At 36.6% G+C, this 18,836-nt stretch overlaps 2 protein-coding genes across 5 annotated transcripts in view; one reads left to right on the forward strand and one right to left on the reverse strand.

The window, feature by feature from the left end:
- TMEM106B (transmembrane protein 106B) overlaps positions 1–18,836 on the forward strand; it is a 1,075,577-nt gene that overhangs the window by 771,904 nt on the left and 284,837 nt on the right. The gene's annotated exons all lie outside the window — the stretch shown is intronic.
- Positions 1–18,836, reverse strand: part of THSD7A (thrombospondin type 1 domain containing 7A) — a 281,954-nt gene that overhangs the window by 42,807 nt on the left and 220,311 nt on the right. For all 3 annotated transcript variants that reach the window (XM_035545385.2, XM_050709225.1, XM_050709226.1), the window contains 4 exons: positions 17,579–17,711; positions 15,614–15,717; positions 5,965–6,159; positions 2,270–2,533 (listed from right to left, as the gene is read on the reverse strand). In XM_035545385.2, the coding sequence (XP_035401278.1) occupies positions 2,270–2,533; positions 5,965–6,159; positions 15,614–15,717; positions 17,579–17,711 (696 nt within the window). The remainder of the gene's footprint in view (positions 1–2,269; positions 2,534–5,964; positions 6,160–15,613; positions 15,718–17,578; positions 17,712–18,836) is intronic.

Here is an 18,836-nt window from a genome sequence, read left to right on the forward strand (position 1 = left end):
TCTATATACCACAGTGTTTTGGTGTCTGGAATATCCAAGTCTCTCACCACCAGTCTTATACACATAGTGAGATATTTTACCTCTCTTTGGGTTTATGATGTTAGTGCGAAAAAGGAAGCAGACAATCACGTGACTTCCTGTGACATTTTGTACCACTGTGGCAAGCACCTCAAGATGCACTGCCAAGGTTCGAAAGCAGAAAAGTCCACGCCTTTTCTATGCAAAGAAACAATTCCTACTTCTTTTTGCAAGTTACCTAAAGCAGCACTTTACCTACTGTGTACAGTACCTGTAATTTGCGCTTGGACAGACAACTGCTGCTTCCCTTGCATGTTTTCCCTCAGCTGTTGTCACAAAAAAATGAGAGTCCCTTCCCATTATTCAAGTCAACATCAAAAGTCTGGCATTGGGCCATCAGCCACTCTGGCTTCCCATGGACTTCAGTTCTTTTACTATTTTCTCCGTTTCAGTGACCAAGGTCACTCTGGACTCAATGCTGAAAGAATATGAATTTCTCACATGGGGTCACATTTAGTTAAAGTTGAAAAGAATCAAACAAAAAAAAAATAGGAAAAATTTTCAATGTTGCATTTTATAATGGTAGCTTCTGACCAATTCAGATTGTTCCACAGATTTTTCCAGCTTTCCCTACCAGCTTCCTGAAGACCTTTCTGACTCCCTCAGGACAACAACCAAGCCCAAGCAGATCTGTGCTCACACAGCTGCTGGTCATTAGAGAGCTTTTTTTTGATTTTGTTTGTTTGTTTGTTTGTTTGTTTGGTACCACAAAGCTGGCAAACACTTCCTGTCAGGCCTAGAAAGCATAGCATGGTCTTTTTAGACTATACAAAAGAACAAAACAAGGCCTAATTCTCTGTGGGCCTCAACACCAAGAGCAAACAGCTGAGAACATAACTAAAGAACACTGTAAGTACTCAGAGCTTAAAGACAGGTTTCCTGTTCCATGACAGTTTAAGATCTAGGTATTTTTTCAGTCATTCCAAAATATGATTTATCAAAAAAAAAAAAAAAAAAAAAAGAAAAAAGTTATCTGAAAAAATAAGCCAAATTTGACATTCAGATGTATTTAAACAAATTGTAGTTGCTTATCCTTCAGTATAAATTAACTACAACTAAAAAAAAAATAAGAACTTGGGGTAAAAATAAACATTGGAGAAAATTATTCACAAAATTATCTTCCAGCTTTGCTTTGAGATATTAAGTCAAATGCTTGCTTTTCCATTTAATCACAAAGATGGCAGAGCTTGGCTTCATGCATTCAGAGTTTCTAGTTTACCCTAGCTCTAAACAGGAATTAATAGTGATAATTAAAATCTCCTTAACTCATTCAATTCCTTTGATTAGCTATTTTAACTTAATTCAGGTAAATAAATGAAATTTCTGTTATCTTAATTTAACATATAAATTAGAATACATACACAAATTAAACTTACATTGACCTTTTAATGGCATTGAGACTAACATCCAGTTTTTCATACCAATAGCTCAGATAAATTTTTGCACTTCAAGCAGGAAAACAAATGAACACAGAAACTCCAGTCATGTAAATTAGCACACTTCTGGCACACTGAAAATCAGAAAATGCCAGTTTTGATCCTAATACTATAGATACATCTTCTTCAGGAATGCAAGTGTTCCCTCCCAGAGCAATGTGAATATAAAGAATATAAAGTCTTTAAGCAACCTACATTTACACATGACAGAATTACACAGAGAAAGTACTGTGTGCTGTTGAACTCAGGTCAACGCATATCTGTTAAGGCACTGAAGAAGAAAGGGTAGAGATAAGGCTATTTAAGGAGATTAAAGCTATCTAAAGAATCTGTGCTTATTTCACAGAAAAAAAAAAATCTTTCTTTTTAAAATAGTCCTGTGCAGTCTCTGTTTATTTTTTGAGGATCTGACTCTTCAAAGTGGTTTCATTCTCAAATTCACAGGTACAGTTTTCTGGAAAATTGACAGCATTAGCCTTTTATTTATTAAAACACCTAGTTGGTATTTTACTGTGATTTAGCTTTTAAATATTACTCTGTAGTAATCAGCAAAAATAAAGTTTTCTGTTTTGTGAGTCAGCAATAAAGTATCTTTGTAGAAGCTTACAAAATGTGTATTGTGTTTGAAGGTATCTTGGGATAAAACATAGCCTTAGCAATAAATATCAATCTGCTATTTCTACCTGTACAGATATTACGTTAAATGAAATAAAGCAGATGGATAAATTGATGAAAGAAAAGAAACTTCTAAATACCGTGACTGTTGCATCGTGATGTTTCCACAAGTCGACTATTTTGATCATAGCATGCCATGGCCTGGTAACGATAGCCTTGTCCACATTCCTTAATGTCTCCTTGCATCTTCATTCCCAGTAATACTTCCACTTTACCCTCAGGTAAAATACAGTCTGACCAATTTCCCACAGGCTGAGCGCTATATTTATCACATGGACAAAACTGATTCTCAATCAGAGGATACAAGTGAGAATTTTTGCATTTGTCCCTTTTCTTACTTTTTCCTAGAAAGAAGAAATAATTATTTTAGAAAGTTTGTATCAGTTTAAATCTCAAAAAAAAAAAAAAATCCATCTGTAAGTTTAAGATAAATCTTCCAAAAAAGACAAACCTAAGGCCAAAGCTTGCAAATCTACGTTCTTGAAATAAAATATGCTTTCCTAAAACTACTTACATTCATTTTTATTTATTTAGGTTAATGACTTGAATTTCTTAAGTAACGAATGTCTATAGTTTGCACAAAGGTAACTTAAGACAAAACCATATATTTATGTTTACTTTGGATGAAAGTACATGGGGTGTACAAGCACTTTGAAAGCAGTTTGAAAAAGTTTGCAAATAAAGAAATATATAATTTCCCCCTATTTCAACAGTGGTGTGCAGTCCAATAAAAAATAAATAAATCTCTGTATAAAACTTTCTCAAGTTGAAGAAAATTGCAGGAGGAAGTAACATGCATCTTTGGTACAATACTGCCTTCTTTCAAAATGTCAAAACCCTTTAAATTCACCACCTGTTATCAAATATTTTGTTAATAATTACCATTCCTCTTCACTATTAGAGAAAGCTCCTTCTGTGAATTTGTTTCTCTTCAAATATCATTTTTCTTCCCAAACTGCAGCGTACCCATCCAACTCACCTCCCAACCCCCATTAAATTTATTTTTAATTTTCTCTATGGTTAAGTTTGCTCTATTTTCCTTTCTGTATATGACAGCTCATGTATATTAATGAAGAAGTCTTCACAGAAGCAGTTTTAAAAAATCCCTGCTACTTAGATGATACGATAAATTAATATTTTGCAGGATTTTCCTTGATTGTCAAACCTAAGCACTGGACACAACTTTGCAGCCCCCTTTAGTGCTTATATTTACTACTGCCTTTATTTACAATAAAAAAGATGGCACATGAAGAAATGAGTTTTCTTTTGATAATACAACTTTATACTAAAAATATCTTCCTCATCATCATCATTTTCACTATGGATGATTATGAACGCACTCCCAGTTACCTGTATGGTAGCTCATTGCAACAGAGAAAGCACCACAGCACCTATCACTGCTTTAGCAAATCTGAAGGGGTAACTTAACTCATAACAGGTAAGAATCTCACAGTATTGATAGTGTGGTAAGACAATCTATTATTTCTTGCCTTTTTTTTTTTTTTTTTTTTTAAAGTGTTAGGGTTTTTTTCCCCACATGTGGAAGCAAGCCTGGCATAAAGTTCATTGGAATTATAAGACAGTCACATTTCTGAAGTATTTCTGAAGATATTAATTATTCGCTGTCTACAGGGATGAAATGGAAGATAGGGTTTTTATCCTATCATATTCTTTCTGAGACTGCCAATGGGTACCCCGTTTAGCTACCTTGCCTCTAACATAGACAATATAGACTACTTGGCAAATAGTGCTGTGACAGAGGCCAAGTCTCACTCTTGAGGTTTCAGTTAAAATTTGAAAGCACAGCCTGCTTTTCTTTTTTTTTTTCCTCTTCATTTCATGCAGAAATAAAAGAGCAGATTAAAAAAAAAAAAAAAAGAGTTGAAGAAAATGTTTTTCAAAGTGGAAGGGTGTCCACAACATAGAGCAAGGAAAAATTTGTGGCAAATGCTGGACATCAGTAGAAAAACTGTTTTAAGTAAAACCTCAAGGAATTTCAAGGGACAGCCCTGTCATGGACACAAAGAAACAGAGCATCACAAAACAGAGAAAGACTCTCATAAAGAAGAAGAAACTCATACACTAAAGATTATTCACAGTTTTGTCAAAAATAAGGCAGACAATTAAGCAGAGTATTGCCTCTTGCAGTGATCTGAGCTGCTGGATGATGACAACAGAACTAAGAACACAAAGAACTTTAAGGAGTAAACATTCAGACAAGGGAAGGACCATCTTAATCAGAAGTTTGACGTTCAAAACTGCAGGTAAGAAGTATGAACTAGATGGGCAGAGAGAGTGTGGATTGAGAAGAGGCTGTATGGCCAGTCTAGTTGGAAGCCAGTACCAGCAGTGTACCCTTGGGTGCAATGCTGGCTATTTAACATCTTCCATAATGATCTGGATGATAGAGTAGAGTGCACTCTCAGTAGGTTTGCAGAGGACACAAAAATGGGGAGAGTGGCTGATACACCTGAGGGCCATACTTCCATCCAGAGGGACCTTGACAGGATGGAGAAGTGGGCCGACAGGAACCTCATGAAGTTCAACCAGGAGAAGTGCAAAGTCCTGCACCTGTGGAGGAATGACCCTGTGCACCAGGATGTGCTGGAGGCCACCTCAGCTGGAAAGCAGCTCTGCAGAAAAGGACCTAGAAGTTCTGGTGGACACTAAGTGGAACATGAGTCAGCAGTGTGCCCTTGCCACTGAGAAGGCTAACAGTATTATTGGCTGCATTAGGCAGCACTGCCAGCAGGTCAAGAGAGGTGATCTTTCTCCTCCACTCAGTATTGCTGGGGCTGCACCTGGAAGACTGGAATCCAGTTTGGGGCTCCTCACTACAAGGCGCCCATGGACTTGCTGGAAAAAGTCCAGCGGAGGGCTACCAAGACGATCCAGGGACTGGAGCACCTCTGCTATGAGGAGAGGCTGAGAGGGCTGGGACTGTTCATCCTGGAGAAGAGGAGGCTCAGGGGGAATCTTATCAATGTTTGTAAATACCTGAAGGGCAGGTGCAAAGAGGACGGACCCAGGCTCTTTTCAGTGGTGCCCATTGGCAGGACAAGAGGCAACGGGCACAAAGTGGAAAGCAGGAGGTTACGTTTAAACATCAGGAAGCACTTGTTTACTATGCGGGTGCTCAGTAAACCCATTTACAAAGTGTTTACAGAGCACAGGCACAGGTTACCCAGAGAGGCTGTGGAGATTCTGTGATCCTGTGAACCTTCTTTTACCTCTTTGTGCAGAGGATGCAGAATCAGGATGTTGAATAAGCAAGTTATGAAAACCGTTTAAATACCAAACAAGTATGGCCCTTTTGCTGTAAAGACAATGGAATGCTCAACAAAATGCAGGTAAAGAATTTTTTTTTATTTCCTCAGACTCTGAATCAGATTGTTGGTTTATTATGCCGCTTGAAGTTTTCCACCTCCCTACAACTACAGATAATGCTGACTTATCTGTCAGAAAGAGAAATGGTCTGCTTTACTCTTTACTATCTATACACCATAGAGCAGAAACACCAGCTTCCTTTGTTATCCTTACTTCTCTCTAGCCACTTCACTATGATCAAGCGTTTGATACATAAAGCAGGAGTTCTCTGTTTTGTTGTTGTTGTTCCACCAACTATATAGAGCATGACAGTAAGAATGGGTCTGCTTTCTGTTCCAATGACAAATGTTGCTTGCTTGTCATAAGAGAGCCTCAGAACAACTAAGGCTTTAATCAAAACAGTAGCAACGATTAATAAAAGATGCATTGTTTTTCTTGTTACTCTTACCAACAAGAGTGCGTTTTCTTGTTCTGACTCCTCCACAGTCCCCATTGCAGGAAGAAAACTTTGACCAGTTTGTAAACTGACAATCATCTTGGCAAGGAATCTGGCACATCTGTGTTAAGGATGGTAAGGGGCCAGCATATTTAAGGCACTCACTGATGTCAGCCTGTCCTCCATCTTGTCTGCGACAAGTAATTGCTAGAAGGAAAAAAGGATGGGGTTTAATTCATCAGTTTTTCATGGATGTCTCTAATTTAGTAAGTCTACAACATACTACCACAAACTCACATTGAAAGCCCATAATAGCTATATGACAGCCTAGTATTTTAAATCAGTTATATCTTGAATTAATACATTTGATATTTCTGACTTGTTTTGAGATTTTCTTTAAATTACTATTTATCTATCAGTATTTACCAGGAAAAAAAAAATATAGACAACTCTAAATATTATAAAGATTGCACCATGTTATCCATACTGTTGTACTGCTTTTCACATTATCATTTTTCCTACAGAGACAGGCTAATACTCAGGCATTTAAAAACTTGAAATGACACTTTAAGTAGCTGAGTAGTGCATAAGATACAAAATTGTATCAATAGCATATATTTTAGAAAAGGGACAGACATAAAATTTAGAAATATATTCTAAATACTGCTTAGCCATTTGCAGCAGTATTGCTGTTTAATGTTCTTCAGAAGGTTTTGTTCTTGTAAAAAAGTTGAACGACTAACCATGTTTGCTGTGGGTGGGGTACCAACATGTAGGGGCACAAATTTTTATAGGACAGCCACATCCTGAACAAAACCTTCTTAAAAGAAAAATAATTTTCTTTAAAAAACCAGAGGTGGCACAAAAGGAAGTATTTGGAATATAAGGATTTACAAATAGGGCTGTTCTGTTAATATAGGCTTTAACAATGTTCTATTACTGTTCTTCGTGGATTTTTTTTCACATGGTTGCTTATCTATTATTCTAACCTAAGCCTCAGTAAATCTCATTTTATTTCCTAGCCCCCAAAACCATAAAAGTTATTATGCAGTAACTAGATTGGAAAGTTCTAGTTGTTTGTTTACACAATAGAATCATATTTATGCTTCTTGGCATCTGACAGCACACAGTATATGCAGTATCTCATAATGACTGTGAAAGTAATTTGGATCACCAATTGTTGCAGCAACATTACATCCAAACACAATATATCATTCTCTATACATATGACAGAATATCATGTTTTATATTACACACTGCTCCATAATTTAAACATAGTACTTCAATTGTACTGACAATAATTGTTTTATTGATATGCGAATTGGAAAAAAATGTAAATTTTACCATCCAAACTATTATGGTATAATCAAGTTCAACTGTTGGAGAAAAAAACATGTTTGAATGCAAAGTTTCAAAATAAAACAGAAAATAAAACAGAAAATGAGCTATACATGATTTTTTCCTTCCAGAGGAAGGAGGAATACTTGATGAGACGTATGTATTTTTTTATGATTGTTTCAAGGCAACTGGAAGTCTTTCGTGACCTGTGCAAAAACCTTTTTTTCTTTCCTGATAAAGCTTTTTTTTCTTCTGATAGTTCTAAATTTCTGCTTCATGATGACTGTAGGAAGTTGAACTTGATGACCCAAATGGTCTGTTTCAAACCTATGTGCCTAGTAAAACATACCTAAAGGCCCTAAGTGAATTGTTTTTTCCACATGTCTGCGGTAAAACACCGTGAAAGAAGGGGGAGGGTTGTTCTTCTAGAGCTACTAAGCAAACAACTTGCCTGATCCTTGACTGCCCTTTGGTGTAGGGCTGCCAGCACTGTTTGTAATAGGCTCAGTACTGCATTAAGTTGCGCTTACTGGGCGATCGACCAGCTGTACATTGTCTAATACAATTACTCTGTCAAATCCTATTATTATTGGTGGATGTTATACAAAGAACCCCCCTTCCCCCTCCTTTTTTTTTTTCTTCCAGATATAACGATTCAATGAGCAAAACCAAATATCTTAAATTTTAAAATCCATATAACAACAATTTTAATGATGTGTGTGAGCCGTACCTCCTTTAGGATTTCTGTAGTTATCCAAATATTACAAAAAAGCACAAGTCAAACCAGCATCTTCTAATACAGACCTGGATTATGGTTTGGGATTCTTGCGAGATACTCTTTCCAGCTAATAACATACATAAGATACCCCAGGGGAAAAACATAGTTCAGACAAGTTCTACTAAGTGGAAATTTCCAGAGGTCAAACCTAAATCCTCTGTCTTGAATTCAACTTTGGCATGTGCATTCATCAGCAAAACTAAGTGCATTATCTTCACTACATTCTCAGGGAGATACAGGACACCATTTTTAGCAATGGAAACTGTATCTAGCAAAGGGCTAAAAGATTGTCCACTGATTAACCCAATAACTTTTAATAACCAACCTCAAAAGTTTAATACCCATTCTAGATACCGCCTCTCCATCTAATCCTTTGAGAGGCCATAAACACTGTCCATTGAAGAACATTCTTTCTAGCTAAATTGAGTTTTTCTAAAGCCAATATTCATTCTATCTTCCTTGGTCATTAAACACTCTGAAGACAGATATTCACTGTGCCATAATTTTTTTCAGAATCATATTAGTACACCAAATTTACATCAAGCAGACCCAGGTGAGAAGTTCTTCTGGGGTTTAACCTTTTTTTTTTTTTTTCCTGATTAACTGTCAGTTGAACTGTAGCAATCAAAGCAGGAAAACTTCATTCTTGAGACCAAAATATTTCACCTTAATAACAAGACAAATTAGAAGACAGCTTGGCATACCAAATCAATTCCCAAATCTTAATTTTCAGAGTGGCTGTCCATAATTATTCATACTATTTCTATTTGACAGGACCTGGATCCATTTTACTGTTGTTCCACAGATTAGGGTATACATTTGAAAGGTTAATACTCCTTTGACTGTTAGAACAGTGGCTATTTTTTCATTACTTAAAGTCAAGATTTTGACCAATGCATACATAACATTAACACATTATTTTGGCTAAATGTCTTGCCTGACATCAGCAATGCCCTTACTTTTAATGGAGACGTTAAGAGTACATTTTTCACACACAGCCTAATATGGGCAAATTCAGCCCCTGCATCTTTGATCAAATGCAATTCTGTAATTATATTCAGTAAATGTCACTGAGATCAATGGTTAACTTAGTATACAAAGCAATGCCTTCAACTACTATAAAGCCATGCAGTGCCAGACTAATTATTTTGCCTATACAACCATGTCACATTTATTACAGACATTAGCAGTAAATGGAAAGAGTGCAGTTCTTCTATTACTGAATTAAGCACAAGTAATTGTTAAGTGAAAACATAAAACAGGAGTATGGCTAACAGAAAAATCAAATTTAACAAGAAAATTATTCACTTAGGAAATTGTTTTGGTATTTAACAATTATTATCTCCCAGAAGAAAGGTGTGAAATAAACAGCAGTCTAAATTTTCTAGACATGGGACTTTGATGTAATTAAAATTTTATCTGATAGCATTGTTTCCACTAAGTCACAGGCTAATACATTTGTTGGTGGCATAATGAAACACTAAGACTGTATTTTAACAAGTCTTGTTATGCACAAGTTTATATAAAGATCTTGCCAACACTGTTCCCATCATTAATGTACTTCACCGAGATTCCACTGAGATGCAAGATTCGGTTACCCCACAGACACCTAAAAATAGCAGTACTTTGTGAATGAAAGTGCCCTAATGTCCTTTGTTTTACAACACATTTGTGCTATTTTTTCATTTGTTAAATATTTCAATTGTGAAATCATTGCTTCATTTCTAGAAAAGCAAAAATTATTCCAGCACACATTTATTTTTCTTACACTTACTATCAGTATTGCCTAGGGTATAACTTCATCAACATTTACCAGCTTTTTCTGACTAGACACTGCATGATGAAATAATTCTATCATGAAGTATGTTAAGCAGGAGCACGTGCCAATAATGGGATAACGTAAGCCTAAGAGTTCTCTATGTGACAAAAAGAGTAACAACGTGTTACTGCTGAAAAGAGTTGTCTGAAGATTTTGGCTCTTGCTTTAGCAATAAAAATAAATAAATAAATAAATCATGTAAATAATGCTTTGGAGCACTACTGTCCAAATTTTTCAGTAAAAAACCTGAAGCTGCCTGTTGTCATCTGCAGTGAATTTTTAGTCATACGAACCAGAGAAAAGGGAACTCTCATCTGTTAAATCTCGATGGTGTTAAAATGGTAGTTTATAGCTCCATCAAGGAGCAGCAGTCCTTTGTCATTTTGTCTCCTTTATTGTGCTTTTGATGAGGGCATGCAAGTGTAACAAAAGCAAATCCCCCCTCTAGGTAAGCAATGTCTAGAGAGGTAGGCTACAGTCCCTACTTAGCTGCAATGAGAGGAAAGTGCTTCTGACCACCAGCTCTACCTCTGAGCCTCCTCACAGCTAAAACAAGCCTGCAAGGCACCTTGTGTGCTCACGGCAATCCTAGGAAGCTTCCTCCAATTCCCCTGCTTCACAGTCTTTCAAATAACTCCAGACACATCCTGTGAACGAAGCATGGTGAGACCTCAGGATCAGACCTTTAATAATGGCCAATTCCCAGTGACAGCAAGTACAGCTATTCAGAGATATTTTGTCTGACAGCAAGGTTACATAAGCTTCTGCTTAAATTTTATAAATAACCTTCCTCTTGCTGTTATAGAATCTGCTGACAGATTTCACAATATTCATCCCATTCCTCTTACAAAACTCTGAGGAAGATTTATGGTGGCAAGGACTGCAGGCTGCACATCCTTTTGCAAATCTCTTTTCAGTCACTGGGGTAGCCCTTCCCTGTGCATCCATCCATATACATCATGATGTGATTAGGCTATTGCAGTTTGGGCACTCTAGCTTTTTATCTGCTATACGTCCTCTTCACTAGCACTGGGATGTGATCCGACAAACCCTACTTAAATCCGCAGAGGCTACTGGCAAGACAACCTCTTTTAGAAAGCAAGTTTCCTGGACTTTCCTGTACAATTCAAAAGGGATTTGAACTGGATTTCTAAGCTCCTTCAGACTTTACTGGAGCTGAGGGTTACTGACATAGATGTTTAAGATGTGAACATAACATCATGTATAACTGCTTGAGCTGAAGCTGTTCACAATTTCAAACTATACATTAATCTATCTCACTGAGCAGACCTCTGCTTTGAAGTTATCTATGTGCTAAATAAATGTTGGCAGTAAGAATTACAAAGCAGTCTCTCTTAGCACACTAGCTGGAGCAGGTTCCTCTCCTGGTCCACAGTGAGTTTTATAGCCCACATCACCATCAAATACTAGAAGCTCGGTTTTATCAAGCATTTGCTCTCTTGTTCCAGATTCTGTATTTTGTATTTGCCAACATACCATGTTTCTCCCTCCCGGGTTGCAGGTGACTCATCAAGACATCTGGTCAATTTACGCTTGTTAACTGAATAACAGTTTACAATAATAAACACAACCATAAATGCTGTTGCAGTAAAACACGGTTTCTCTCTCTACTTCTTGTTGTTTTCTGATAGGGTCAAGCGGACGTTTCAAACTCCTTGCTGATGCACTCATAAGACCCTTTCATGAGGGTTTGGAATAAGAGCAAGTTAGAAGTCTTAAGTTACTGCAATTACAGAATAATTCTTGCTCTACTTATCCACTGTTAAAAGGCATTTTACCAGTGATAAGACTGCAAATTTTCATTCATTATAGAAACTCAGCACAATTATCATAAGTATCTGCATTGTTCAAATAAGTTAATGACTACAACAATGAATTTGCTTCTCAAGTATTAAATGCAATGTTACAATGCTTGGGTTTAGCTACAAATAGTTTCCCATCATTTGAATGAATAATTAACAAACTTTTTTCTTAAAAAAAATTCTAAATAAAATCTGTTCATATAACAAAAAGCAAAACCACCAAACCTCTTCCTTCTCTTTCCTCTGCATTGACCCAAGTTCTAATTTTCTGACATGTTCATTTAAACTGACATGATTTGTAACAAAACCGCCATTACACAAGGCAGCTAGAAACAGAGCTGTCTTTAACAATGAATCACAATTCTAAATTTTATGATTCACCCAAGTTTCTCTTCTGTTGAGCAAGACCAATGTGGCAAAAAAAGCTGAAGAATGGAAATGTGAATAGTAAAGCTGTTGTATAAAGCAAGGCATGCACATGCTCTGTCTTTATTCAGACATTCTTAAGATCAGTCATCTAACCAGTAATTTTAAATGATTTCTAACTTCTAGTTTTTCCTTCAGATGTAACTATCTTTCTAGCTAACATATGAACAGTACAGACTATTTTGTTGAAAATAAACTGCAAATGAGTGTATAGTCAGATGTGCCTATTCCCTGGTATACCTTCCTACTCTTTCTTATTTAACACATTTGCTGTTACTGTCTGTTATAGTGTTCTTGTGTAGGCAATCACATCAGAAACGGGATAAACTAATAGCATTGGCAACATCTCAGACTGAAAAAGAACAGAACTATTGTCACATACAAGAATGAAATTACTGCTCTATTGAGTATCAACAAAAAATGAAATGACAATCCACTGGAAACCAAAGGACTGACTTCTACAAGAATTTTGTTTCACTTCATCTTCAAAAGTAAGTTAATAGAAACAGATGAATGTGTGATTTCTACATTCATGAGCACCAGAAATTTCGAACTCCTTTTCCATTGATTTTTTTTTTGCTGTTTACATATACGTTCATAAAATTGTAAACATTTGTAGAGAAATCAGGAACAAATGCTTAAATATAGAATTCAAAATATCTGTATTCACTATCGCATTATAAATGCAGTATCAAAATATTATACCAAACAGATTTCATATTTCATTGTTTAGCATTTCCTGATTTTGGGGTAGTTAAAAGGACTTGCACAGTAGTAGTTTTGTCTTTTTCTGTATCTATATCACAAAATAATCTTTAAATGAATGATGTATAGTACAGAACTTTTAAGAATATACTATCATGCAAAGTTTTCCACAGTCTGTAGAAACTTTATTTTTGAGAAGCTAAGTATTCAGGAGGTAGCTAAGAATCAGCAGGGAGAACGGACAAAACCTCTTCCAAGAATCTTCCTTCAAAAACTCATGAAATCTTTCTAATACTGCTGAAGGCAGAACCTAATCATCCAGAAGCTTGCATTCAGGTCAGCCTCCACTCACAGAGCACCCTGCACGAAATCAACTCTTGTAATGGGGACCAGAGTAACGTGCACCACTAAAATTTCACACATGGCTATTTTCATAGCAGAAATTAGAAAGTAAGAAGGGAGAGGAAGTAAATTAATACCTTGTGTAGGAGAAAACCTATACAAAACTATCAAAACATACAATCAGTAATTCCAAAATCATGTATTGCTTAGTGTATGTGTAATACACATGATTGAAGTTGGAGCTTAAAAAAACAACGACAAAAACCACAACCAATCAACACATAAAAAACCCTGAAACTCTCATGACATGGAATAATAAAATACAATTTGCACGCACAATAATTGGCTATCCTTTATTAACAAGTTTGAGGCCAAGTCATTAGAATGAGGCACTGCAACACATTTATAGAAGATAACATTTTGTACTGAACTCCTACCGTCAAAGACAGAAATCTTATTTTCTCAGTGTTATATGAATGTATCCTTCAGAGCTGCTAGAAATAGATTGCATTAGTGATAGACCTCTGAAAGAATTACCACAGTCAGAAGTCTTTTATATTAGCAGGCAATACCTTCAGGTTTCATTTCGTGGTAAGTCCTAAATTGATCTCCTGTAACACCTTCTGTGTAAATGGTAGAAGTTACTAGCTTAAGATTTACTCTGACTTTTTAAAGTATACCATAACCTCATTTAATACTGCAAGGAAATTAATGACCATAACATTTCATTTCTGCAGTTAGCAGTGTCCTTGATCAGGAATTCTACAATCTGCTGAGACAATATTGTTTTAACAGAGAGAAGTTTGCACTCAGCAAAGGCAGAAGAAAAAGACCTTCCTGAAATTCAGGGTTGACTAGTAGTTCAAAGCAATTCAATTACTGTAACACAGTAAGTAGGAACTGTAATTATTTTCATACTGAGTTTATTTAATGCACCTATAAACATCTCCTTACTATAAACAGTCACACATACACAATTCTATTAAATCTACAAAATTTTCTGTGAAAACAGGTGACAGTAAAGCTGTACGTGGCTGTTAATATTATTTTCTATTAAATGCAAATAGTGGAAAAACATTTGGGTCACTGGCCTTGGAAGGTCGGTGGTTTTGAAGTCAAACTGGCAGCTGTTTAAGAGAGCTACCCATCAGTGGTTAATTCCTGGGCCAATTCTGTTTAGCATCTTTAACAACCTGCACAGAAAGTGCCCTCAGCAAGTTTGAGGACAACACTAGTTTGAGAGGAGCAGTCAGTACCTACCTGGAAAGTCTGGCTGCCATTCAGAGGACCTTGACAGCCTGGAGAAATGGGCTGGCAGAAACCTCATGAACTTTAGCAGTGTAAATGCAAAGTCCTGCACCTCTTGTGCTCCCATTACTCTCTACAGCTACCTTCTTTATACCTGATCGAAGGGTATAAAGAAGAGAGAGCCAGAGTCTTCTCAGAAGTATATAGTGAAAGAATAAGGGGCCACAGACATAAATTGCATCAAGGGAAATTTCAAAACATGTATTAGGGAAAACATTTTCAGCACAAGACCAGACAAGCAGAGCAAGTGCCCAGAGAGGCTGTGTGATCTCCATCCTTGGAGATGCTGAGAACTCATCTGGATACATCCCTGAGCAACCTTCTCCAGGCTGGGTGGGATCTAAGTTTAAAACTAGCCCTGCTATGAGTGGAGGGTTGGACAACAGGACCTCCACAGCCTTCCTCCAGCCCAAAATTATTGTAGGGTTCTCCAATCCTAATTCTTTGAACAATCCTTACAGGTAACAAAAGTCTTACATTTGGTTTAATAGATATACTTATAAACATGTCCAGAGAGGTTGTGGATGCCCCATCTCTGGAGGTGTTCAAGACCAGGTTAGATGAGGCCCTGAGCAACCTAATCTATTGGTTGGTATCCCTGCCCATGGCAGGGGGTTGGAACTAGATGATCTTTGAGGTCCCTTCCAACCCAGGCCATTCTATGATTCGATGTCTCCACAATCTTGCCACCTGAAAAACGTCATGTTTTAACAGATGAAATTGCTCCATTTTTTTTTCCACAAAAAGAAGACTATAAAGTGACCTATCGCCTTTTTTTTTTTAATTTTTATTTATTTATTTATTTATTTATTCTCTTCAGAGAAAACTTTCCAGAAACATGCTTCAGGTAAGGATGGTGAAGTAAACCCAACAAATAATACCATGAATTAGTCACTGATGCAGTATCAGTACTTAAAAATAAATTAAAGTTGATATTATATGAATAAAGCATTTGCCAAATACCAGTTAGGATGCACTCTACTATACTAGCATTCAGTATTTTCCTCTGCTGATCCCCAGAAATTTAAGTAAAATTAATGCTAAATTACAATGACTGAATTTTAGGCAGTTTCCACACCAGTACAGCCATAGACATCTGCGGAATAAACAACATGTTCTAACCTCTTGCTTGTAGCCCAGGTCCACAAGTCTCATGTGCTCCTGGACTGTCTTGGCGCACATACCATGGTACTAGCTGGCACCTGCGCCACTTATGGGTCTTCCACCTGAAACGAGGATGAAATAATCAAGTAGAAACAATTCATCTAAATTTGTAGCAATAAAATCACAAAGAATAAATTCCTTTGCCAAGCTGCTTCTTCCAAACAATATACCAAAAAGGTGAAATCAGGAGCAAAAAATTACCACAGACACAGCAAAGCACTGGGACAGTGAGTTTAAATGACTGCAACGGTGCCTCAGGAGATCCCAGAGCACTTAGGTCTAGAGTAGCCGAGTGGCAGCACCTTAGAAATGTGGAGCCAACCAAGAGATCCAATACAGTGTATGGGCCCAGATCATATCAAAATAAAACAGTCAAGAAGAAGTTGAAAAAAGCTTTGATAAAAAAATGAAATATTGTGCTGCCTATATTATTTAATCTGTAATTTAAACTGCTAAGAAACTTCTACAAAATTCTATTCTGGTTTTGCACAATATTCTAGGCCTTTAAATGTAACTAATCCAGGGAAGTCCAGTTAGTGTCGCAGTTCCAAAATAATACAGAGTGTTTTGAATTACGCAGAGTGAGGGCAAAAAAAAACTAAATCCACTGCTCAGATCATCTTCTGCTCTTTTGTATAAAGTGATCAAATCACTTACCTCAAGTTTCATTGTAACCTGCCTCTGCTGGCTAATATATGAACTAATTCATGAGCAAATCTGAGTGCATGAGTCCACCTGTCACAGCATGTGTACAGGTCAGAAAGATACCAAAGGAAATATGCAGAAAATGTGTTCAGTATCAGTTCACGTCATGAAAATCAAATCACCTCATTTACCACTCACTAGCAACTCTAGTTGCTACTTCTACTTAGCACATCATCCTGTAGTAGCTCAGGTAGAATTTGATACTGAAGATTCTAAACAGATGAGGAGCAGACAGTATTTTAAAGGATATAACTCTGACGCTGGTATTGACTAGAAAAAGATTTCAAATTATATTTCTCTCATGCTTGGAGTACTCACTGTGATAGCTTCCCAATGCTGTTTTGCATATTTTCATATCTTTCAGTTACGTACAGTGTTGCCTCCAAATGAATTGGCAATGATAATTCTTACCAGATGATGAAAGCAACATATTTCTTTAATCTCAATCTGTTTTGGCTAAAATAAAATTAAATTCTATTTGTACCTCTGCAACAGAGTGTTTTCATGGAAATTAGCAAGCCTTCTTCTCTATCCACTGGAAAAAAATTGGCTTCCAATTCAATTACATAAATTATACATTAAAAATAACCCTCATATCTATTATTTTATCAAGTACATCTAAGCTTTCTCATGCCACTCAGACAGATGTTGCAAAACTGCCCCAAAAGTTTTCTTAAGCAGTTAAAGTGGTGTTCCCCACCTGCTAGAATTGTCAGCCTTCTCTGGTGAAGATCGGTCAACACTGTACGTTAGGGGATGTATCAATGGGTGGGTCATCTCTGGGTTGATGGGAACGGAAAAATGGAGGCTATGTTTCTGCACGGCAGCAGAACTGAGCTCTTCTAAATAGACTCTGCATTTCACTGGTTTAGATAATTTAAAATAGATTTTTCTTTAATCATATAGAATTTCAAAATAATTGCAAGGCAAATTTATCTTGGAAAGCAATTCTTACTAGTTGCAATGTTCCGACAAAGAAACTTTTTAAAAAAAAAAAAACAACAAACAAACAAGAAAACATAATTTCCCAATTCAAAGGAAAGAAAATGTTGACATGTTGGTCTTGATACACTGTGGGCCCAACTGAGTGTACATATCTATTCAGAAACCTTGATTTAGCCATGCATCCTATTTTTCTTAAGTGGAATTCAACAAACTTTAGAGGTAGGTAGAGGTTGAAAAATCATGCATAAACTGCCTTTGGTTGATAAACACTACCTGTAGCTATAGCAGACGGGAGAAGCTTCACATTCTTTTTCCTCAAACAAAGTGTCTGGGCACTCACGACCACCATTAGCAGGGAGCTGGATAATGACTCGGTGACGGGACTGTTTTTTTACTACGACATCTCCTGCAAAGAGTAGAAAAACTTGTTTCTCCTGCTACTATACAGAGATGACAGTAATTAGAGAAAAAATAAGATTTAACATAACAGGTATTTGAGTCAATCACTATAATAGTGACATGCCACTTTGTCCATATTCAGAAAATTAAGCCTAATAGATAAAACACTTTAATCTCAGCTAAAGACCTAGAAGCAGAGTGAAACAGAAAGCAACAATAATGCCGTCCAAATGAATATATAGCCGAAGCGAACACACTGCCTAAGGGAACAAGAACAACCATCTCAGTCTGCTGCTACACATTAGTTTCAAAGCATAAATATGCTTTAATCATTGGCTTGCAAAACTAGAAACATAAATTAACAGAGAGAAATTATTACATTTCGTTATTTCTCCATTCACTAAGTGTCTCAGTCAGAAAATCTAATTGCCTTTTGGTAATCTCTACAGCCAGGAATATAACAAATTTAATTTACACTCTTGGTTATCTCCAGGATGGGCTTTAATTCTGCTCCTTATACCCTTGTTTCCCACAAGCATTACCCTACCAAGATCCACAAAATATTCCAAAAGAACATATTCTACATATAACAGTGAACTTTTATTTTCTCAGTCTAGAATTTACAGTTTATAGATTCTAATTATTACAGTCATTCATTATTAATGATAAATAGTAAATAGTTCCCATAAGAATTTTGATTTCCGCTTCCAATACCTGTGCTTCAGGCAGAATATGAAGGGAAAACCCACAAATTTGTATTAATTCCATAGGAATAGCTAACGCACAAATATTTAAGGTAAAAATCTTGGTTTTTGGTGTTATTTTATTTTACTTTATTATTATTTTTTTCAGAGAGCTGTAATGCAGACATTCGGTTGACTGAGTTGATACCAGCTTTGGTGGGTTACAACAGCAGCTGCAGCTTGTCTGAACACAGAAGCATACTGGACCATAGCCAAGCAATCATAATTAGGAGCAAGCAGTAGGAGAATCCCGGCAGTGGCTCTCCACCACCTGGCTGCTTTTTCAGAACTGAGAAAACCCTCTGCTCCTGAGTCAATCAGCTCCAGGAGAAGCCAGGGGCTGGCAAAAGGGACAAGACAGACGTGCTGCCCAAAGCCGCTGACTGGCT

This window comes from Cygnus atratus, chromosome 2 (genome assembly GCF_013377495.2).
Source record: "Cygnus atratus isolate AKBS03 ecotype Queensland, Australia chromosome 2, CAtr_DNAZoo_HiC_assembly, whole genome shotgun sequence".
Taxonomy (NCBI): Eukaryota; Metazoa; Chordata; class Aves; order Anseriformes; family Anatidae; genus Cygnus; species Cygnus atratus.